The sequence below is a fragment of the Dendropsophus ebraccatus genome, chromosome 1, assembly GCF_027789765.1.
Source record: "Dendropsophus ebraccatus isolate aDenEbr1 chromosome 1, aDenEbr1.pat, whole genome shotgun sequence".
Lineage (NCBI taxonomy): Eukaryota > Metazoa > Chordata > Amphibia > Anura > Hylidae > Dendropsophus > Dendropsophus ebraccatus.
In genome coordinates, this window is record NC_091454.1 from 205,428,745 (window position 1) to 205,450,800 (window position 22,056).

Below are 22,056 nucleotides of genomic sequence, written 5' to 3' on the forward strand. Positions count from 1 at the left end.
TTCGCCCAGCATTGGATGCTGAATCAGCAATTTGCGAGAACATTAGGGAAGCAGTCAGGGTGGTCTGATAGTGTCCCTGCAATATAAGACGCAGGCACTTTTAGCAAGATATCTTGTTAAAAAGTGCGCCTTATAAATAAGAAAATACAGTAATACTTCCCACACCGGTGCTCCTCAAGCTCTAGCTGTTGAAAAACTACAACTCCCAGCATGCCCCGACAGCAACATGGACCACCGCTATACATTCAATGCAAATTTTCCGTTGCTTGAAGCAACACTATAAAATACATTGGACTTTGCAAATGCCATTTCAGGAAAAATCCAGCGTGGAGGTGAGATCACTGTTAGAGGACAATGATTAACAAATTTACCATTTGTTGCCAGACTCCAATTATTTGCCAAGATTTCTTGTAAATCCTGGTAAAACAAACTGAAAGGGAGCGGGAGCAAGATCCAAGTTTCTCCTATAGCTTAAAGGGTATATTCCAAGATTAAAGTTATCCCCTGTCCGTGAGACGGATACATAGCTGGTGACGCTACAATGGCTAAGCCGCCTGCCAATCACAACAGAGGTGAAGTGTCGCAGCAGCACACATGCAGGACCACTGGTAATACTGAGACTGAGGCATCTAATAGGTTAAAATACAAGGATAGGAGGTCCTGGTTGCAGGTATACAGCAGGCATGCAATGACTGAGCTCTCATGATATAGGGCACAAGAGAACAGTGGTGGGCTATTTCTGCCCTGCTGACTACAGACGCACTGTGGTCATCAATGGGTTAATCTAATTTTATTAATGACCCTGCCTTATGCTGCGTTTACATGGAATGATTGTTCGAATTTTCGCAATAACGATCGCATTAGAGCGATAATCGGCTTGTGTAAACACAGCGAACGATCAAGCGATGAGCGAGAAATCGTTCATTGTGACCTTTTAACATGTTCTCAAATCGTTGTTGGTCGCTTGCTAAAAATTCGCACATCGCTTCGTGTAAACAGTCTTTCACAGATTTACCCTGTGTGTGAGATGGGCTTAAGCGATCTTAAAAACAAATCGCAATAACGATTTTTCTAACGATTTATTCGTCTAAATGCTGATTGTTATAAAAACCAAATTGTTGATTTAACCCCTTAATGACATCGGGCGTACCTATACGCCCCCGCAGGGTGGGCTTTAATGCAAACGGGCGTATACGTATGCCCGATGTTTCCCCAATCGCTGCGTGTTCGCACACAGCGATCGGGGACGATGGCCTGCTATAAATCATAGCAGGCCATCTTAGCTTCACAGCACGGGGGGTGGTTAACACCCCCCGTGCTTACGATCGCCGCTATAGGCTGATCAATTCAGATCAGCCAATAGCGGCAATCGGAACCTTTCCGGGTCATCGGTGACCCGATGACCTGGAAAAAAATGGCGGTCGGTGCTGTCCGAGGGCGGCACCGACCGCCATTACCGTAAAAAGTAATGGTGGTCACCGTGCCACCGGCCCCATCGCCGTGAACGGCTGTCCGGTACCGGCCGGCCGTTCACAGCGATCGGGCCGGTGGCACGGCGATCAGAGTCCCACAAAATAGTAAATACCTGCCCTGGACCCCTCAGCTAGGTAGCCGAGGGGTCCAGAGCAGGTATTTGTACATTACTCACCTGTCCCGGGCTCCTGATCGGCGTCTTCCGGGTTCGCGGTGTCCTCATGTTCGTTCGGGTCTTCGGCTTCCTCCGTGACGTCACGTTCGGCTTCTCTCGGCTATTTTCGGCTCCAGCGTCGGCTTTTTCCGTATTTTGCGCTCTGCTGCCCTCTAGCGGCTGATATGTGTAATACACTTAGCAGCTACAGGGATGTTCAGAATGTAGAAAAAGTTTGTTTTTTTTTTTTCAAATTTTTTTTTTCTATTTTCCGCACCCTATCGCCGCTGAGTGTTGATCAGCATCGCACGAAAGTGCGCTGCTAATCAGCAACTCCTCCTTTTTGGCGTAGGGTGTTTTTTTCTATATTCTACTGCCACGGTCTGCTTATAAGTGCCGCACATAAGTGTGGCATTTATCAGCAACTCCTTTGTTGGCGTAGGTTTTTTTTTTTTATACTTACTGTAAAAAAAACACTACATTACACCACACTACATTGAATAAAGTTTGACACTACACTACTACATACCCCATATACCAATCCCCGTGTAAAGATGGCCCCCAGGGTGTTTTCGGCGTCAGAGGGATACGTTATTGCCTCAGACACCGAAACAGCCAGTGAGGATGAATGGGAGGGATCCTTCTTTCCTCCATTCATCCTCATCATCCAGTGACGTGTCTGGGGGTAGCATAGCGTACGCTGCCCCCCAGACACGTCTTTTCTGCCAGTACCGTCCCAATAAGAGATGACGGTATGGTGTGAAATTCTCCAAACTCTGTGAGAGTACCTCAGGGTACACTTACAGATTTAGGGTACGTGCATACTGCGGAATGGCGAAGGATAACCCTTTGTGCATTCCGCAGCTGGCACCCACCGGCGGACTAATGCGGGCGGGCGTCTCCGCCAGTGTCATAGACTCCATGTTATGCATGGGCGGATTCCATCGTCCGTCCAAAGAATGAACACGTTGGACAAAGAGCGGAATCCGCCCATGCATAGAATGGAGTCTATGACACGTGTGGAGACGTGCGCCTGCATCAGTCCGCCGGCGGGTGCCAACTGCGGAATGCACGAAGGGTTATCGGTCACGATTCTGCAGTGTGCACGTACCCTTAGAGTGTATGTAGGAATGGACACCCGAATCCAGCCCCCAGATGCCCCCTCCCCCCCATCCTCGGAACAAGTGGGAAGATCGTCCGGGAACTGATCTTCCCACTGCTGGATAAAGGTTACCACCACCTGTACGGGGATAACGTTTATACCAGCACCCCCTCTTCCGGTCCCTCGCTGCCCGAGCTACTGTAGCTTGCGGCACGATCCGAACATATCAGAAGTAGTAATAGAGCCCTAATATTTAGCAGCCATGGAGCGGACCCAGCGCTTCTGGATATAAAGGACCCCATATCGCACCAGGACAACATTTTCCAGGTGACGTCCCCCACACTGGAAAACAGGAGACCCCAGAAGAAGTGCAGAGTGTGGCGTAACAGGGGGATCAGGAAGGACACCATTTACCAGTGTGACACCTGTCCTGATCCCCCCCGGCCTCTGCATACTGGATCGCTCCAAGGCGTACTACACGTCATTAGGGTTCTACATTTTCTAAATTCTGTCCCTTATTCCTATTTCAGGGGTCACCCTGATCCAGGGATTATTCTGATCGCCATTATGGAGTCGGGAAGGAATTTTTCCCCTGTGATGAGGCTACTGTCGTCTGCCTCACGAGGGGTTTTTGCCTTCCTCTGGATCAACACAGGCTGAATTTGATGGACACCTGTCATTTTCAACCTTATAAACTAATAATTGGCCTAATACCCCCAAATAAATTAGAATTGTCCCTTTTCCCCAGCTAAGTAGGTATGGCCACCATTCCCATTAGAGGATGCCATGATGCAATTACAAAGCCTCTGTGCGGCCAGGACAGTAGAAACCCCCCACAAGTGACCCCATTCTGGAAACTACACCCCATAAGGAATCTAACAAGGGGGCAGCGGGGATATGGCCCCCTGGTGACGGCCACATTTGGGACGTGAAAATGAAAAAAATTGTATTTTTTATTTTCTCGGCACATGTTCTACGTAAGTGCCCGTCACCAGTAGGGTCCATATCCTCACTGCACCCCTTGTTAGATTCCTTATGGGGTGTAGTTTCCAGAATGGGGTCACTTGTCGGGGGTTTCTACTGTCCTGGCAGCACAGGAGCTTTGTAATTGCGACATGGCCTCCATCCTCCATTCCAGCCTCTAAATGGCGCTCTGTCCCTTTGGTGGCTTGCCCTATGCCCATATGGCACATTATGCCCACATGTGGGGTATTTTCGTACTCAGGGGAAACTACCCTACACGTTTTGTGTTCATTTTCTTTTTTAACCCCTTGTGGAAATGGAAAAAAATCAAGGCTAGACCAACATTTAGTGTAATTTTTGTAAAATTTTTACTCTAAATCATTAATCTTGTCATGATTTTTTCATTTTCACAAGGGGTTAAAAGATAAAAAAAAAACATTTAATGTGTAGCGCAATTTTCCCTGAGTACGGAAATACCCCACATGTGGACATAAAGCGCCATGCGGGTGCAGGGTAAGCCTCCGAAGGGACGGAGCGCCATTTGGTTTTTGAAGGCTGGATTTGGATGGAATGGATTTCGAGGGGCCATGTTGCCAAGACAGTTGAAACCCCCCACAAGTGACCCCATTATGGAAACTGCACCCCTCAGGGAATGTAACAAGGGGTGTAGTGAGCATATGGACCCCACTGGTGACGGGCACAAATGTGGAACAATGTGGCGTGAAAATGAAATATTACATTTTTTACACTATAATGTTGGTTTTGCCTTGAATTTATCATTTTCACAAGGGGTTAAAAGAGGGAAAAAAAACAAAATGTGTAGAGCAATTTCCCCCGAGTCCATAAATACCCCACATGTGGACATAAAGCGCCATGTGGGCGCAGGGCAAGCCTCTCAAGGGAAGGAGCGCCATTTGGATTTTGGAGGTTGGATTTGGCTAGAATGGATGATGAACGCCATGTCGCATTTACAGAGCCCTCGTGCTGCCAAAACACTGGAAACCCCCCACAAGTGACCCCATTGTGGAAACTGCACCCCTCAGGGAATCTAACAAGGGGTGCAATGAGGATATGGACCCCTTGATGACGGGCACATTTGTGCCATGAAAGTGAAAAAATGAAATTTTTTACTTTTACGTCACATTGTTCCACATTTGTGCCCGTCACCAGTGGGGTCCATATGCTCACTGCCCCCCTTGTTAGATTCCTTGAGGGGTGTAGTTTCCAGAATGGGGTCACTTGTGGGGGGTTTCCAGTGTCTTGGCAGCACGAGGGCTCTGTAAATGCGACATGGCCCTTGAAATCCTTTTCAGTGAAATTCAGCTTCCAAAAGCCAATTGGCGCTCCTTCCCTTTGGAGGCTCGTCCTGCGCCCCCTTGGCACTTTATCGCCACATGTGGGGTATTTCCGTACTCGGGAGAAACTGCGCTACACATTTTGTGTCTTTTTTTTGCCTCTTATCCCTTTAAGAAAATGAAAAATTGAAGGCTAGAACAACGTTTTAGTGTAAAAAATAAATTTTTCTTTTTTCACGCCATATTGTTCGGAAAATCTGTGAAGCACCTGTGGGGTCCAGATGCTCACCGCACCCCTTGTTACATTCCTTGAGGGGTGTAGTTTTCTAAATGGTGTCCCTTTAGGGGTGTTTTTTAGGTTTTCGCACCCCAGAGCCTCTGCCAACCTGAAGTGGTACAGTCAAAAATGACCAAATATAACGGAGGCGTTGAAATTCACTAGGCGCTCCTTTATATCTGAGGCTTGTGGTTGCGTCAAATAGCGCAATAGGGCCACATATGGGGTATTTCTATAAACTGCAGAAACGGAGCAATAAATATTGGGGTGCATTTCTCTGGTAATAGGTTTATCATTATGAAAAATATTGGATTACAATAAAATCTCTGCACAGAAAATTAAAAATGTCAAATTCCTTACACACTTAGCTTTTATTTGTGACTCCCCTAAAGGGTTAAAAAACTTTCTGGATATGCTTTTGCAGAGTTTGGGGGGTGCTGTTTCTGAAATGGGGTGCTTTGTGGGGCTTTCTAACATACAGGCCCCTCAAATACACTTTAAACCTGAACAGGTCCCTAAAAATATCTGATTTTGAAATTTTACTGAAAATTTGGAAATTTGCTGCTAATGTTTTAAGCTTCCTATTGTCTAAAAAAAATGAAAGATAGTTTAATAAATGCCGCCAACATAAAGTAGACATGTTGCTAATGCTATTTAATATATAATTTATGTGGTATAACCACTTTTTGTATACGCAAAAAAGTTTCAAAGTTGGAAAAATGCATTTTTTCACATTTGTTTTTTTTTCATAAAGATTTGTTATGAGTATCGACTCCAATTTACCGGAAATGTAAAGTACAATATGTCACGAGAAAACAATCTCAGAATCAGCCGGATAGGTAAAAGCATCCCGAAGTTATTAATGAATAAAGTGACACTGGTCATATTCATAAAATTTGTCTCTGTCATTAAGGCCATTTCAGGCTCTGTCCTTAAGGGGTTAAAATCGTTAACCGATCGATTGGACGAATTATCGCTTCCTGTAAACGCAGCATTAGGGTCCTACTACACGTAGCGATTTTTGACAAACGACTAATGATAAACGATCACCAACGAGATTGTTTATCGTTAACCTGAAATCGTTCACTATATTACACAGAACGATGGTCGTTTGTTACGATCGTTCGTTACTATGATCGTTTATTCCTTCTGATCCCAGCAAAACAATGAATGATTATGGTAAAAGTGCAGAACTTGAGCGAACAAATGTGGAATTACAGCGAACGATTAACTATAATTTTAGGTTCAGATCTAGATCAACGATTTATGAACGATTTTTCGATCGTTGCCTGCAATTACACAGAATGATTATAGATTAAATTTGAATATTTTGCACGATGATCGCCCCGTGTAATAGAGCCCTTATAGGGAATGGAGCAGCTGAAGAGCATGAGCGCTGCTGCCGCCTCAATCACTCGGATAACGTGTGACTATCGCTAGGTTTTCCCATGATAAAAACAGCCCACATAGCTGCCTCCCTAGCTCCCCCGGTTGTGGTACCATTCTTCAATCTTCCAGAGACTTTCCAATAAGTCGGGGAGCACGTCACCGTTGGAAGCTTGCAAAACGGGAACACAGTCTTGATCAGAGGATCTCATGACTGGAGGGTGAGGGAGGTAATTGTGGGGTCTGTTATTGTTTCTATTCACTGGGGGAAAACCCACACTTTTATATTTACGCCCAGACGTTGTAGAGTAAGTGAACATTTACTGCCAAATTTCCCTGCCGATCACTGAGAAGTCCAGACCAGCTTAATATAAAGACACTTATAATAAGGAAGGATTGTCCAAAGCAGAGGATTTCTTTAATAAAATCAGATTTCAATTCCTGTAGCATCCTGACCCTTCCAAAACTAAACTGTTCCCCTGAGGCAGAGTTAAGTCCACTTGTATCCCACATGATTTGGTTAAGATGAACACAGCAACATCATAAACATTGCAGCACTAATACTTATAACAGGATTATTCAACAATCAGGTGACCGACTACTGTTCAAGGTGGAACAATGTCACAATGCTGCAAAAGCAAAAAGACCTGGAGAGTCTCATTTCAGGATTATGTCATCATCATCTATGCAGCGCTCTGACCCCCCACCTATCAAGAGGAAGGGGGTCGAAGTAAGCACACCAAGGAAGTCTGACAATATAATCTGCCACCATACATGCCCAACGCTCCATTCACTTGGGGTACAAGAGAATAGTGGGGTTCTCAGTGGTTGGACCAACTCCAAGCAGACTCATCCTCAATACCAGAGGTGTCAAACATGCGGTCCTCCAGCTGCTGCAAAACAACAATTCCCATTGTGTGTGTACAGCCAAAGCTTTAGCTGTCCAGGCATGCTGGGAATTACAGTTCTGCAAGACCTAGAGGGCTGCAGGTTTGACACCTCTGCTCTGTATCCTAGATACTGGATATCCCAATAACCAAGCAGGCGACACACAGATCTTTCTAGATCTGCCTCTGACCCTGGATAAGGACATACACCGCACAATGTTATGTATTCATAGCAGTCAATAAAGAACTCCATGACTTATACTCACAGGCAGGTTTAGTTTGATAGCGTCCACAGGCTGCTGAAAAGGCCAAGCAAACTGGTGCTTCCATAGTGTCTTCAGCACGGTCTTTAGTAAGTACTGTAACTGGTTGGTCTGGCGCTTTGGCTGGTTTGGCCTGGTGGTTTCAGGAGGAGGAGGGTTAGCCAATAGGGGAACTTGTGGCTGGGGTTGAGGAGGTGCAGGCTGCGGGGCCCCTGACATCGGGACCCCTTCCACTCCGTCGCCCATTCCAGATGTGGCCCTCAGACGTGTACCAAGCCCAGTCTCGCTTGACATGATAAAGCTCCCATCGCATGCAGGGCCAGGCGACCTGGGGGAAGACGACATGATGTTATGAGAGAGAAGTCACAATGCTAGAACATCTCATAGGATCAACAAGGCAGCTTGATTAGTATAATGGACATAGAAGGAACTGAAACCCAATATCTGGCTATTGTTCTTGAATGGGTAGTGTCAGAGTTTAATACCAGAATGGTGGTTGCACACGCTCTGTTCACATTGCATTTTACCTTTCCCATTCTTACAACATAGACTGTAAAGATTTATATTCAATAGACGCAGGGATCCATAAGATCCATACACAAAGTACAGTACATGGGAAGGAGCTTGTACTAGAAAGCTCCAGCAAGAGGATCAAACCCTGTAACAGCCGCAGCAATAGCAGAGACAGCAGACAAGGAGCCGATGGACGATGACTAAACCCACAAGGATTCCCGGCCTCACCTACACCGGTGACTGACAAAGTCCACCCCCGTCTTGTAATCGCTGCAGAGACCAAAGTCCCTGTATTCATAGAAGAGAACCTGGTGGCATGAGAACCGGGGTATGCCTATCTCCTATGTGATGGGGTATAGCTAGGATACACCATTAAAGGGGTTATTCCTATCTATTATATGAGGGTGTATTGCTAGGATATACTATTAAAGGGGTTATTCCTATCTGTTATATGATGGTGTATAGCTAGGATATACTATTAAAAGGGGTATTCCTATCTCCTATATGAAGGTGTATAGCTAGGATATACTATTAAAGGGGGTATTCCTATCTCCTATATGAAGGTGTATAGCTAGGATACACCATTAAAGGAGTATCCCCATCTCAGTTAGTATAGTTAGACTTGGAGGACTCGTCAGGTCATATATTTTTGCAATTACAATCATTTACCAAACTTGTCTCCTCCTGATTTGCTGCCCTTTTCCTCCCATTGTTGACAGCTTGTTGTCTAGGTTACAGACCACCACTCTGCTCTAAAAGCAGCAATCTGGATGATGTGTACATATTGCTTTACTATACATATACTTTATACTAGGGCCGGGCGATATGGCCTAAAATTTATATCACGATATAATTTGATGCATGCACGATATAACGATATATAAAAATTTTTTTGTGTGTATACTCACCCCCCCCTTGCCAGTGATCAGCCTTCCCCTGTGCCAGTGATCACCCCCCTTGCCAGTCAGCCTTCCCCTGCGCCAGTCATCAGCCCCCCCTGCGCCAGTCATCAGCCCCCCCTGCGCCAGTCATCAGCCCCCCCTGCGCCAGTCATCAGCCCCCCCTGCGCCAGTCATCAGCCCCCCCTGCGCCAGTCATCAGCCCCCCCTGCGCCAGTCATCAGCCCCCCCTGCGCCAGTCATCAGCCCCCCCTGCGCCAGTCATCAGCCCCCCCTGCGCCAGTCATCAGCCCCCCCTGCGCCAGTCATCAGCCCCCCCTGCGCCAGTCATCAGCCCCCCCTGCGCCAGTCATCAGCCCCCCCTGCGCCAGTCATCAGCCCCCCCTGCGCCAGTCATCAGCCCCCCCTGCGCCAGTCATCAGCCCCCCCTGCGCCAGTCATCAGCCCCCCCTGCGCCAGTCATCAGCCCCCCCTGCGCCAGTCATCAGCCCCCCCTGCGCCAGTCATCAGCCCCCCCTGCGCCAGTCATCAGCCCCCCCTGCGCCAGTCATCAGCCCCCCCTGCGCCAGTCATCAGCCCCCCCTGCGCCAGTCATCAGCCCCCCCTGCGCCAGTCATCAGCCCCCCCTGCGCCAGTCATCAGCCCCCCCTGCGCCAGTCATCAGCCCCCCCTGCGCCAGTCATCAGCCCCCCCTGCGCCAGTCATCAGCCCCCCCTGCGCCAGTCATCAGCCCCCCCTGCGCCAGTCATCAGCCCCCCCTGCGCCAGTCATCAGCCCCCCCTGCGCCAGTCATCAGCCCCCCCTGCGCCAGTCATCAGCCCCCCCTGCGCCAGTCATCAGCCCCCCCTGCGCCAGTCATCAGCCCCCCCTGCGCCAGTCATCAGCCCCCCCTGCGCCAGTCATCAGCCCCCCCTGCGCCAGTCATCAGCCCCCCCTGCGCCAGTCATCAGCCCCCCCTGCGCCAGTCATCAGCCCCCCCTGCGCCAGTCATCAGCCCCCCCTGCGCCAGTCATCAGCCCCCCCTGCGCCAGTCATCAGCCCCCCAGTGCCAGTCATCAGCTCCCCAGTGCCAGTCATCAGCCCCTCTCAGTTTTCCAGCCATTTCATGTGCCAGCCATCATGTCCCCCCAGCAAGGGCCATCATCAGCCCCATGCCAAGCCATCTGCCGCCCCCGACCCCTCTGCTACTTACCTTTCCTGCAGGGCTGGCTGATGGAGTCCGCGAGGCGAGACGGGCCGCGTCTTCTTCCCAGCATGCACTGGGAGACCTGACGTCACACGCATCAGCGCGCTAGCGCGCTGACGATGCGTGAACGGAAGGCCCTGCAGCGCGGTACCACGGAGCGGTAAGTGAGAAGCTTATTCACTACCGCTCCGTGGTATATCGCGATATGACGATATGCCAAAAATCTATATCGTCAACCGAATTGATGACTATATTTTGGCATATCGTTTATATCGCCCAGCCCTACTTTATACTATATATGATACATTATATACACACACACACATACTCTGAAAATCTAATACCTCTATCTATCTATCTATCTATCTATACACACACACACCACGTAGCAGGAATTCAAGGACAGCATCTCTCCAGTTATTCAAAGTTTAAGTTGCGAAATTAGCATACAAAATAAAGCAACGTTTCGACCCGTATGTACTGAGCCTTTCTCAAGCTTGAGAGAGGCTCCGTACATACGGGTCAAAACACAGATTGGAAAATATATATATTATATATATTAGGGATGTCACGATACCAGAATTTTGAGTTCGATACCGATACCAGCTTTCTTATTTCGATACTCAATACCAATTCGATACTAAATAAAGTTTAAAAAAAATAAGTAACAATACAAATATAAGCGATATACTTATTTAAGTGATTTTTGATAACTTTGTTACATTTTATAGTTCGGACAATTACGCATGCAATGGATGTCAAACATGTATGTTCCTTTTCTTCCACTTTTTTTTTTTTTTTTTAAAAGCAAAAGGGATTATTAGAACCTTTTATTGTGATTTTTTAAATTTTTTAATAACACTTTTTAATTCCCCTCAACCCTGCAGCATAACTCCCTGTGCACTACAACTCCCATCATACCTTCTTATGCACTACAACTCCCATCATACCTTCTTATGGGGATTTGTAGTGCACACGGAGGTATGCTGGGAGTTGTAGTGCATAAGAAGATATGCTGGGAGTTGTAGTGCCCAAGGAGGCATGCTGGGAGTTGTAGTGCCCAAGGAGGCATGCTGGGAGTTGTAGTGCCCAAGGAGGCATGCTGGGAGTTGTAGTGCCCAAGGAGGCATGCTGGGAGTTGTAGTGCCCAAGGAGGCATGCTGGGAGTTGTAGTGCCCAAGGAGGCATGCTGGGAGTTGTAGTGCCCAAGGAGGCATGCTGGGAGTTGTAGTGCCCAAGGAGGCATGCTGGGAGTTGTAGTGCCCAAGGAGGCATGCTGGGAGTTGTAGTGCCCAAGGAGGCATGCTGGGAGTTGTAGTGCCCAAGGAGGCATGCTGGGAGTTGTAGTGCCCAAGGAGGCATGCTGGGATGTTGTGTCGGGAGGCTTCTGCTGCACAACTGCAACTCTCAGCATACCTTCTTGTGCACTACAACCCCCAGCATACCTCTTTATGCACAAAAAGGTATGCTGGGGGTTGTAGTGCACAAGGAGGTATGCTGCTGGGAGTTGTAGTGCGTTAGCAGCCTCCTGACACGACTCAGCAGCATGCCTTCTTGTGCACTACAACTCCCAGCATACCTCCCTGTGCACAAAGAGGTATGCTGGGGGGTTGTAGTGAACAAGGAGGTATGCTGCTGGGAGTTGTAGTGCGTTAGCAGCCTCCTGACACAACAACTCCCAGCATATCTCCTTGTGCACAACAACTCCCCACAAGAAGGTATGCTGGGAGTTGTTGTGTCACTGTACCCGGGGGTAGGGTGGTGGGGGATCGGGCGGGTGCGGGGGACCATGCTGCACGGGGCGGGTGCGGAACTGGCAGGTGCTGGATGGTGGGGAACTGCGGGGTGGGAATGGAATAGTTAAATGACTGCCGCCCGAACACGCTCGCGGGCCGCAGTCATTAGCAGTGGGGGCCGCTCCATATGCAGCAGACTCCTGCTGCATATGGAGCGGCTCGGGAAGGGCTAAATGCTGCTGTCAGTTGTGACAGCGGCATTTACCCTGAATAGCCAGCACTAGCGCTCGCTATGTGCCGGCTATTTGAATTTGCCGCCGCCGGGAGCGGAGACCACGTGGGCGGAGGAGGGGACACCAGGGGGCCGGGGGTGGCACACAGAGAACACGTCCGGCGCTCAACTAGCCGCTGCCCGTGTTCTCTGCTCTATACTTTATATTAAGCTGCTCTATTATGCAGCTTAACAAAGTATGGATAACAGGAAATCCTGGTACCGAACCGTTTTTATGCCCGAAATATCGATAGTAGTATCGATATTTCGGTGCATCACTAATATATATATATATATATATATATATATATATTATATAAAAAATTTTCCAATCTGTGTTTTGACCCGTATGTACTGAGCCTTTCTCAAGCTTGAGAAAGGCTCAGTACATACGGGTCAAAACACAGATAGATAGATAGAGATATAGATATATATATAGAACACAGATAGATAGATAGATAGATAGATAGATAGATAGATAGATAGAGATATAGATATATATACACACACACACATACACACACACACACCAGCCACTACTTTTAGAGCAGAGTGGTGGTCGGTAACCAAGACAACAAGCTGTCAACAATGAGAGAAAGAGCAGCATATCAGAAGGAGACAAGTTCAGAAAAAAGTTAAAAAATAGTCCCCAGTGCTTACAGGGATAGAAATAACCCTGGGAACTCTCTTTTTTTCACCATCAGTTGTACTAATGTGGTATAGGCTGGAGGTCAGTGCGTGGTGTCCACTACTACATAGGACTAAAAGAACACTACACATCTATAGGTTATATAACATTACTGTGCTAAATCCACTACAACCCTCAACATCCCCACACAGCTGTGCAAAGGGGAGGGTTAGTATATACGCTTGTATACAACAGCTTCCAGGACGGTATACACCACTGTATACAGTAGGTCCCCGCCAATATACACCACTGTATACAGCAGTATATACACCAGATCCTGGTAGACTCCTCTATGTGCAACATATACACCCTCTATACAGCAGCTCCCCGGACGGTATATACACACCAGCTCCCAGCCAGAAAACACACCCCGTATGTAGCAGCACCCTGGAAGTATATACCCCCCCTATACAGCAGCTCCCAGTACAGGACAGTATATACACCCTGTATAAAGCAGCTCCCGGTACAGAAGGATATATAGCCCCTGTATACAGCAGCTCCCTGGCCGGTATATATACACCCTGGAAACAGCATCAGCTCCTGGCCAGTATATACCCCCAGTATACAGAAGGATATATAGCCCCTGTATACAGCAGCTCCCTGTATGGTATATATACACCCTGGAAACAGCAGCAGCTCCTGGCCAGTATATACCCCCAGTATACAGCAACTCCCAGTACAGGACAGTATATACACCCTGTATACAGCAGCTCCCGGTACAGAGCGATATATACCCCCTATATACAGCAGCTCCCCGGGCTGGTATACACCCTGTATACAGCAGCAGCTCCCGTCCAGTATATACAAAGTGCAGCTGCTCCCTGCAGAGGCCGGTATATACAGCAGCCCAGTGACCATTATATACACCCTGTATACAGCAGATCCCGGCTGGCATATACCCTGCTGTATACAGAAGCCCGCTGGCTGGTATATGCAATGTGCAGCAGCTCCCGGCCGGTATATAGACCCTGTATACAGCAATAGCTCCCGGCCAGTATATACACCCTGTATACAGCAGCAGCCTGGTGTCTGGTATAAACAATGTGCAGCAGCTCCCGGTCGGTATACACCCCCTGTATACAGCAGCAGCTCCCGGGCGGTATATACACCCTGTATACAGCTGCAGCCACCAGTAAATACCCCCTGTATACAGCTGCAGCAGCACGGTGACCAGTATATACAATGTGCAGCAGCAGACCAGTAACCGGTATATACAATGTGCAGCAGCCGGCTGGTATACAACCCTTGTATACAGCAGCAGCCCAGTATATACAATGTGCAGTAGCAGCAGCTCGGTGACCGGTATATACCCCCTGTATACAGCAGCTCGGTGACCGGTATACACAATGAGCAGCAGCCCGGTAACCAGTATATACAATGTGCAGCAGCCGGTCAGTATACACCCCTTGTATACAGCAGCCCAGTATATACAATGTGCAGTAGCAGCAGCTCGGTGACCGGTATACACAATGAGCACCAGCCCGGTAGCCGGTCTATACCCCCTGTATACAGCAGCAGCCGGATGGTCTATACCCCCTGTATACAGCAGCAGCCGGATGGTCTATACCCCCGGTATACAGCAGCAGCCGGATGGTCTATACCCCTGGTATACAGCAGCAGCCGGATGGTCTATACCCCCGGTATACAGCAGCAGCCGGATGGTCTATACCCCCTGTATACAGCAGCAGCCGGATGGTCTATACCCCCTGTATACAGCAGCAGCCGGATGGTCTATACCCCCTGTATACAGCAGCAGCCGGATGGTCTATACCCCCTGTATACAGCAGCAGCCGGATGGTCTATACCCCCTGTATACAGCAGCAGCCGGATGGTCTATACCCCCTGTATACAGCAGCAGCCGGATGGTATATACACCCTGTATACAGCAGCAGCCGGATGGTATATACCCCCCTGTATACAGCAGCAGCCGGATGGTATATACCCCCCTGTATACAGCAGCAGCCGGATGGTATATACCCCCTGTATACAGCAGCAGCCGGCCGGTAAATACACCCTGTATACAGCAGCAGCCGGCCAGTAACCGGTATATACAATGTGCAGCAGCCGCCCGGTAACCGGTATACACAATGTGCAGCAGCCGCCCGGTAACCGGTATACACAATGTGCAGCAGCCGCCCGGTAACCGGTATACACAATGTGCAGCAGCCGCCCGGTAACCGGTATACACAATGTGCAGCAGCCGCCCGGTAACCGGTATACACAATGTGCAGCAGCCGCCGGCCCCTCCCCCTCTCCGCAGTGTCACCGCTACACCCGGAGCCCGCAGTCCGTCACCTCCCTCCACACCCCGCCGGCCCGGCCTCCCCTCCCCCGGGCACAGCACAGTACACACACAGCGTTACCGTACATTACTACAATACAATCCGGCTCCACATATAAGCCCACCCCCCCGGGCCTCCTCTCCCAGAAAATGGCGCCGGCTCGGGGCTGCTCTCCAGGCCCCGGGCTCCTCCTCCTCCTCCCCGGTATTCCTCTCCCCACACAATCCCCCCTCCACCATGAAGTGCCCGGCACACCTATAACCAGCGGGGAGCCCGCCGGGACACAATGCTTACACACCCGGAGCGCGTCACCAGCGGCCGCTTCCCACCCCGTCCGACACTGGGCCCGCCAAGGAGAACCGGCCTTACGGAAACTGCGCAGAGTCGGCAGCGACGAACACAGCAGCAGACGTAAGTGCCCTATTCACGACGAAAAGCACGTAAAGACTTCATCTGCCTCGACTATGCGCCGATGGCGTAAGACCAGTCGGGTTTTTTTTTTTTTACGCTACGAAAACTACGTGACGGATCAAAGAACAGGCCCGTCGCTTCAGTAGGGGTGGCTACAAGCTGCGTCACGCTGGCTGCGTAAGTAGCCCTATTCACGAACGCGCTCGCTTCTATGCGGAAATGACGTCATGCGCAGGAGGAACGTGGTGATGCAATCGAATGTAACTCCAGGCATAGTAAAATACGCAATGGGGAACAGCTACACTCTTTGAGTAAATGGTAAGGGCGGCCTGCTACGCTATTTGCGCAATTACTAAAGAGACTAGCTACGCCAATAGCGCAGGAATATTCTAATTATTAGATCCCCCCCCCATTTTCTTTTTTCTTTATCTTTAAGATTTTTTTTATATATATTTTTTTAAAAATTATTTACATATCTTCTAAATAAAATTACAAATTGAGGCATTATGGAAGTTATTTTTTTTCTAATGTTTATGCATAGTCTTGTGTGAAAAGGGCGGCTATGGCGACGGTTTAGGTTGGAGTCTTTTTTATTGTACTTTATTTTCACTTGTTTCTATATATTTTTTTTTACATAAAATTGCTCTTCTGCAGCTTTTCCTCTGTAAGTGAGCCGGATATAAATAGTGGCAGTGAGGGGCACACCTGGCCTGCCATAGGGGCCACGTCCCACAACATTCATCCATTTGTCTGTCCTGTAGCTGTGAGGGCCATAGGCGGCTGCCTACATGCTGTATGGGGGAGGGGCAGGGACTACACACATGCTGGAGGAGCCCCACAAGGCTTCTCCCCCCTTACAGCTGTCTGCATCAAAGCCAATGGCTGCTACAGGAACAGATGGTAGAATGGTTAGAGGGGATGTCTGCAGTATTACTCAGCACCAGTCCTGGCCTCCCCCCCCATGAGGTCACGTATTGAGTACAGCTGATGGTGGGAGAGTCTCCTGCTAGACACAATGCACCACGTCCTCCAGGAACCAAAGCCCACATAGGCCGAGTAATGACATCATGTACTCTGGAATGACATCACAAGGTCTGACGTATCACTGTGACCTGCAGACAACCAGCAGGATAGCAATCTCAATGGTATAGATGAAAAACATAGGTCACTCTGACTAGGTTAGTCTTCACATCTAGCTTTGCCAAGCGCCTATCCCACAGGTGTCACCCTTTGGCCCTCCAGCTGTTACAAAACTACAATTCCCATCATGCCTGGAGGCATGAGGCATGATGGGAAATGTAGTTTTGCAGCAGCTGGAGGGCCGGAGTGTGACCCCCCCCCCCCCGGTTATACCTTTATGTAGAGTACCCATGGGATGGATCGGTTGTGGGTGTTACGTGTGGATAAGCCCAGGCAAAACCTCAATTATACCAAATTATTGTTTTTCACGTCAAGAATAGCGTTGCAGCCAACACTATTGTGTCCATCCCAAGTACATTGATAGGCCACAGACCCAGCTGTGTGGTGTACTTAAAGGAATCCTTTCTTTAAGCTTCCATCTAACATATATACCTTTTATCCTTTTCACAGGTATAAAACAAACATTAAATGTAAACAGGAATGCACAGTGTGAACCCAAGTATAAAAAAAAAATTGCAAATACAATCGTTTAGCTAACTTGCCTCCTTCCTTCTCCTGATATGCTTCTCTTTCCCCTGACCTTGGTGACAGCTCGTTGTCTAGGTTACCGACCACAGCTCTAATATATATATTATATATACATACATACATACACACACAGTGGTGCCTTGGATTACGAGCATAATCCGTTCCGGGGGCGGCGCTTGTAATCCAAATCCAGTCTTAAACCAAAGCAAATTTTCCCATAAGAAATTATTGGAATGCAGACAATTGGTTCCACACCCCAAAAATAATTATTTATTATTCTGAACAACAAGTAAAACAGATGAAACAAACATTTGTAAACAGCAGAATATGTGATATTATAAGTTACTGTACAGGAATGGAGAGAATTGGAAACACAAGGGCTGACGGAGACTGCAGGGAGCAGGAAGGAATGAGCAGGGCAGATGTGGGCACATACATGCAGCTCTCTGTCCGGGGAGAGAAGGGTTACAGCTATGGAGAGATTACCTCCACAGTCCTGTCCCCTGATGCAAGCCCCAGCCTGAAGTGGATCTGCTATGATTTGGAAGGTGAGGGGAGACTTCCTGGGCCAGAGTACAGGGCTGTAGACCCCGCTATGCAGACCATGCCCCTCCCCCACTCCCCCTCCCACCCAGTACAGGGAGCTCTTAAACCAAAGCTATACTCTTAAACCAAGTTACTCTTAAACCAAGGTACCACTGTATATATATATTTTTTCCAGTATATTTTTCGTTATATTTTGGCTTTAAAACCTGCTTTAAAAACTCTAAACGTGGGAACACGCTGCAACACTGTGGAGCTGTCTAGCAAAGGATTGGAGGAGTGTTCATGCATCGCTGACATATTGAAGAGCTCAAATAATGTCCCCCAAGACTCAATATCCAAGAATTCATGAAATGCACAAATGTGTCTTACCTATACCACTTAAAGGGAACCTGACACCCCCCCGTGCCGGGGTGAAGGCCGCCGGACCCCCAGCTAGAGCCCCTTATACTTACCCCATCTGGCAAGAGGGGTGACAGGTTCCCTTTAATATTCTGGTCTGTGCTCCTCAGTATGTGACACCTCTTCACTGTAATAACTAAGGCCCCATGCACAGAACAATACATCTAGCACGCTCCATCACACCCTATACATTTCATGTGGTTTTTCCCCGCCAATAATCTTTATGTATATGATGAAACTGAAAGCAGGCCGCATGCAAACACGTCCCCATCAGATGAGGAGCGAATACTGAGAGGGACTGTCAGACACCCAATCACTACTATACAGGATGTCAGGCCTTTCTGTGGTTTGGTAATTCCGAAAGTAACTCGACTTAAGAGTCTATGTGACCTACACGGCTTCCCATACAAATCACAGCACCTCTACAGAAACCTCCATCTCCACCACAACCTGCAGGAGACACTAAACCAAGGATGGGAAACCTCCGGCCCTCCAGCTGCTGCAAGACTACAATGCCCATCAGGTCTGGATAGCCAAAGCTTAAGCTGGTCAGGCATGATGGGAACTGTAGTTCAGCAGCAGCTGGAGTGACAGAGGTTCCCCATCTCTGCATTAAACCATCTCCAACTCAATACCTGCCACTCTGTACTCATACAGTCACCATCCACTCAACGTGTAAAAAGTATATATGTATATAGACCCTGTCCCCATGAAAGTCCTGATTTGCTTGCTCTGGGGTTGCCATGACAGAATCAACCTTGTCATGCGACCTGGACTCTTAAAGGGGCATTTAAGATGTTCTCTCCAATCCCATGTACAGGGCATAACATTCTCGTTGGTGAAGGTCTGGTAACTGGGACCCCCACCAATCCCTAAAAACAACATGGGTCCACTCTTAGGGTACTATTACACAAAGCGATTTTTCAGTTAACAACAATAAACAATCTCAAACTACCTGAAATCGTTTGCCCAATTACACGGAATGACGATTGTTACTTATGATCGTTCTTGCGGTCGTCTTGTCGTCGCTACTGCGTTCACCGCTATTGCGAACGACATCTTATTCCATGCGTACGATCAACGATAAAAAATAGGTCCAAACTATCAAACGACTCCAAACCATCAAACGACTAACGATTTCTCGTTGGTCGTTTAGTTGTTGTCTGCTATTACACTAAACAATTATCGTTCAAATCCGATGTAACGATTTTTCGAGCAATAATCGTTCCGTGTAATAGGGCCCTTAGAAGGAGTGAGGGTCCAAGTAGGGAGACACCTACTGACTGACTTGTTACTCCTTATCCTATGGATACAGGATAACAAACTATTATGGGAATATACTTCATTACAGGAGCAACTTGCCTCCGTTCTCCTGCTTGTGAGGGTCCGAGCAGTCAGCCCCCCACCCACCATCACATATAACAATACATTATAAGGAGTTATCCCCTATCTGCCAGCTGTAAATAAGTAGCTCCTGCAATAGCAGATGGAAATATTGTTCCTAACAGATCCCCAGTCAGACATCTTCCCCTTCTGACATCTGTAAATAGTCTAGTTTGTTCCTCCTCCCTCTGTGTCTGGCAGACATAATAATCATAACCATGAAGTCTGGAGCAGTATAAGGAAACACTACTTGCTTGCTCACTAGTCACCCCCAGAAGCAGTGTGTACTTTACTGTATGCTGCGATGTGGACGCTGTGTGTACAGGCATCTGTCCAGTCAATAGAAAACAGGATAGCGACTGAGCACGTGCGACCACCGGCATACAGCTCATTGGGTGGACATGCACGTCGCTATACACCAGGAAGAGCTCTGTAAGCACTCTCTCAGTAATACATGTGAATGGCAAATATTGGTAATTTGTCATGAGGTGTAAACTAAATATAAAATATTTACTGGTGGAACCATCCCGGATAAATATGTTAATGACATCTTCCCAATATTGAAATAAAAGCAATACTACTAGAGGGGATACACAAAGTACACAGGGGATATCTTCTAGAAAGGAGAAGGCTGACTCCTGTGACCTCATGACAGCATTTCCTGCTCCGTGCAGTGTTATCATAGGGACCAGGTGTGGATCCCAGTCAGGATGTGGACATAGAATGTACTAGAATAAAGGTCCCCATACACTTTATAGTAACGGCGACTGAACCCGGCGCTGTTTGTTTCACTGTTGACAGTGTAAAGCCACCATAAAAGTAAGTGACATGTACAGCAAACACCAGAGGACTGGCAAAGGAGCAGGAGACTATACAACATATACAAAGCACTACAGAGAGGGGGTCCGGGGGTCAAGATTCAGAAGACAGAACTGCTATGCCGTATCTATCACTCCATAGCGGCAAAGATATCATTTTGCACTATACCCAATGGTGCGTTAACATGTACAGATTTTGGTTGCAATTGGTAAAAAAGCCAAGAATGGATGTGCAGAGAAGAGAAATCTCAGTCTTTCCTTTATGACCCGTTCCTGGCTTTGGCTTCAACAATTCCATTGGAAAATCTGTCTGTGTAAACACACCCTAAGGGTGGTATTACACGGAACGATAATCGGCCGGATTGGGCCGATTATCGCTCCGTGTAATAAATGCAACGATCAGCCGATGACAACGATCATCGGCTGATCGTTGATAAAGTTTAGAACCTATTTTCGTCGGGCGCCGACCGCGCACCGCTGCGTGTAATAGCGGTGCGTGGCCGGCGACTAACGATATACATTACCCATCCACGTTCCAGGGCTGCTCCTGCTGTCCGCTTCTCCCGGGGTCCCGCGCGCGCTCTAGCGTCACAGAGGCCTGTCAGCTGATAGGCCGCTCAGCCAATCACAGGCCGCGGCGGTCCCGGCCTGTGATTGGCTGAGCGGCCTACCAGCTGACAGGCTGCTGTGACGCTAGAGAGCGCGCGGGACCCCCGGGAGAAGCGGACGCAGCAGCAGCCCTGGAACGTGGATGGGTAATGTATGCCAGTTTAGCAAGGGCTGCAAGGACATCGGTAACGATGTCCTTGCAGCTCTTGTCAAACGATTATCGGGCCGTGTAATAGGCCCAGTAAACGAGCAACGATCTAGCAGATCGCTGCTCGTTTACAGGTATTATCGGGCCCTGCTCGGCCCGTGTAATACCACCCTAAGGGTGCGTTCACACCTACAGGATCTGCAGCAGATCTGCAGCAGATTTGATGCTGTGTTCAGTTATTTAAATGAAATCTGCTGCAGAAAATCAGCTGCAGATCCTGTAGCTGTGAACGCACCATAAATATCCAAACTAATATATATAACAAAAAAGAAGATATATCAAGACTAATAAGTTTACATTAGAAGAATGACTATCCTGCACAAATCATACATCCGTCCTACAGATCAGACTGACAGCTCCTTCAGACAGACGCTGTAGACGCAAGCTCCCGCGTTTTATACAGACACCATCCACTGACATGGGCACTATGGATATACAGATGGCAGGGAGCCAAGGCTTTGCACCAGCCTTTTGACAGTGGTTAAGAAAAAATATATGATAAAGAATGAGAAATGTTATCTATTACAACCTGTAGAAAGTGTATCCACAGCTACCCACAAGCTATCATGCTGCATATATAGTATACACCTGTATAACACTTGTCTGTCTCTTCTTTTTGCTCTAAACTCTCCATTTTAT

The 22,056-nt window shown here is 48.1% G+C and overlaps 1 protein-coding gene across 4 annotated transcripts in view; it reads right to left on the reverse strand.

Moving 5' to 3' along the window:
• The window catches only part of BRD4 (bromodomain containing 4), a 42,453-nt gene that overhangs the window by 14,625 nt on the left and 5,772 nt on the right, over positions 1–22,056 (reverse strand). For 3 of the 4 annotated variants that reach the window (XM_069945507.1, XM_069945514.1, XM_069945491.1), the window contains exon 2: positions 7,804–8,128. In XM_069945507.1, the coding sequence (XP_069801608.1) occupies positions 7,804–8,094 (291 nt within the window). In that variant the 5' untranslated portion in view covers positions 8,095–8,128. Of the gene's footprint in view, positions 1–7,803; positions 8,129–15,673; positions 15,756–22,056 lie in introns of those variants that run through there. The other variant, XM_069945499.1, reaches the window with a different exon arrangement.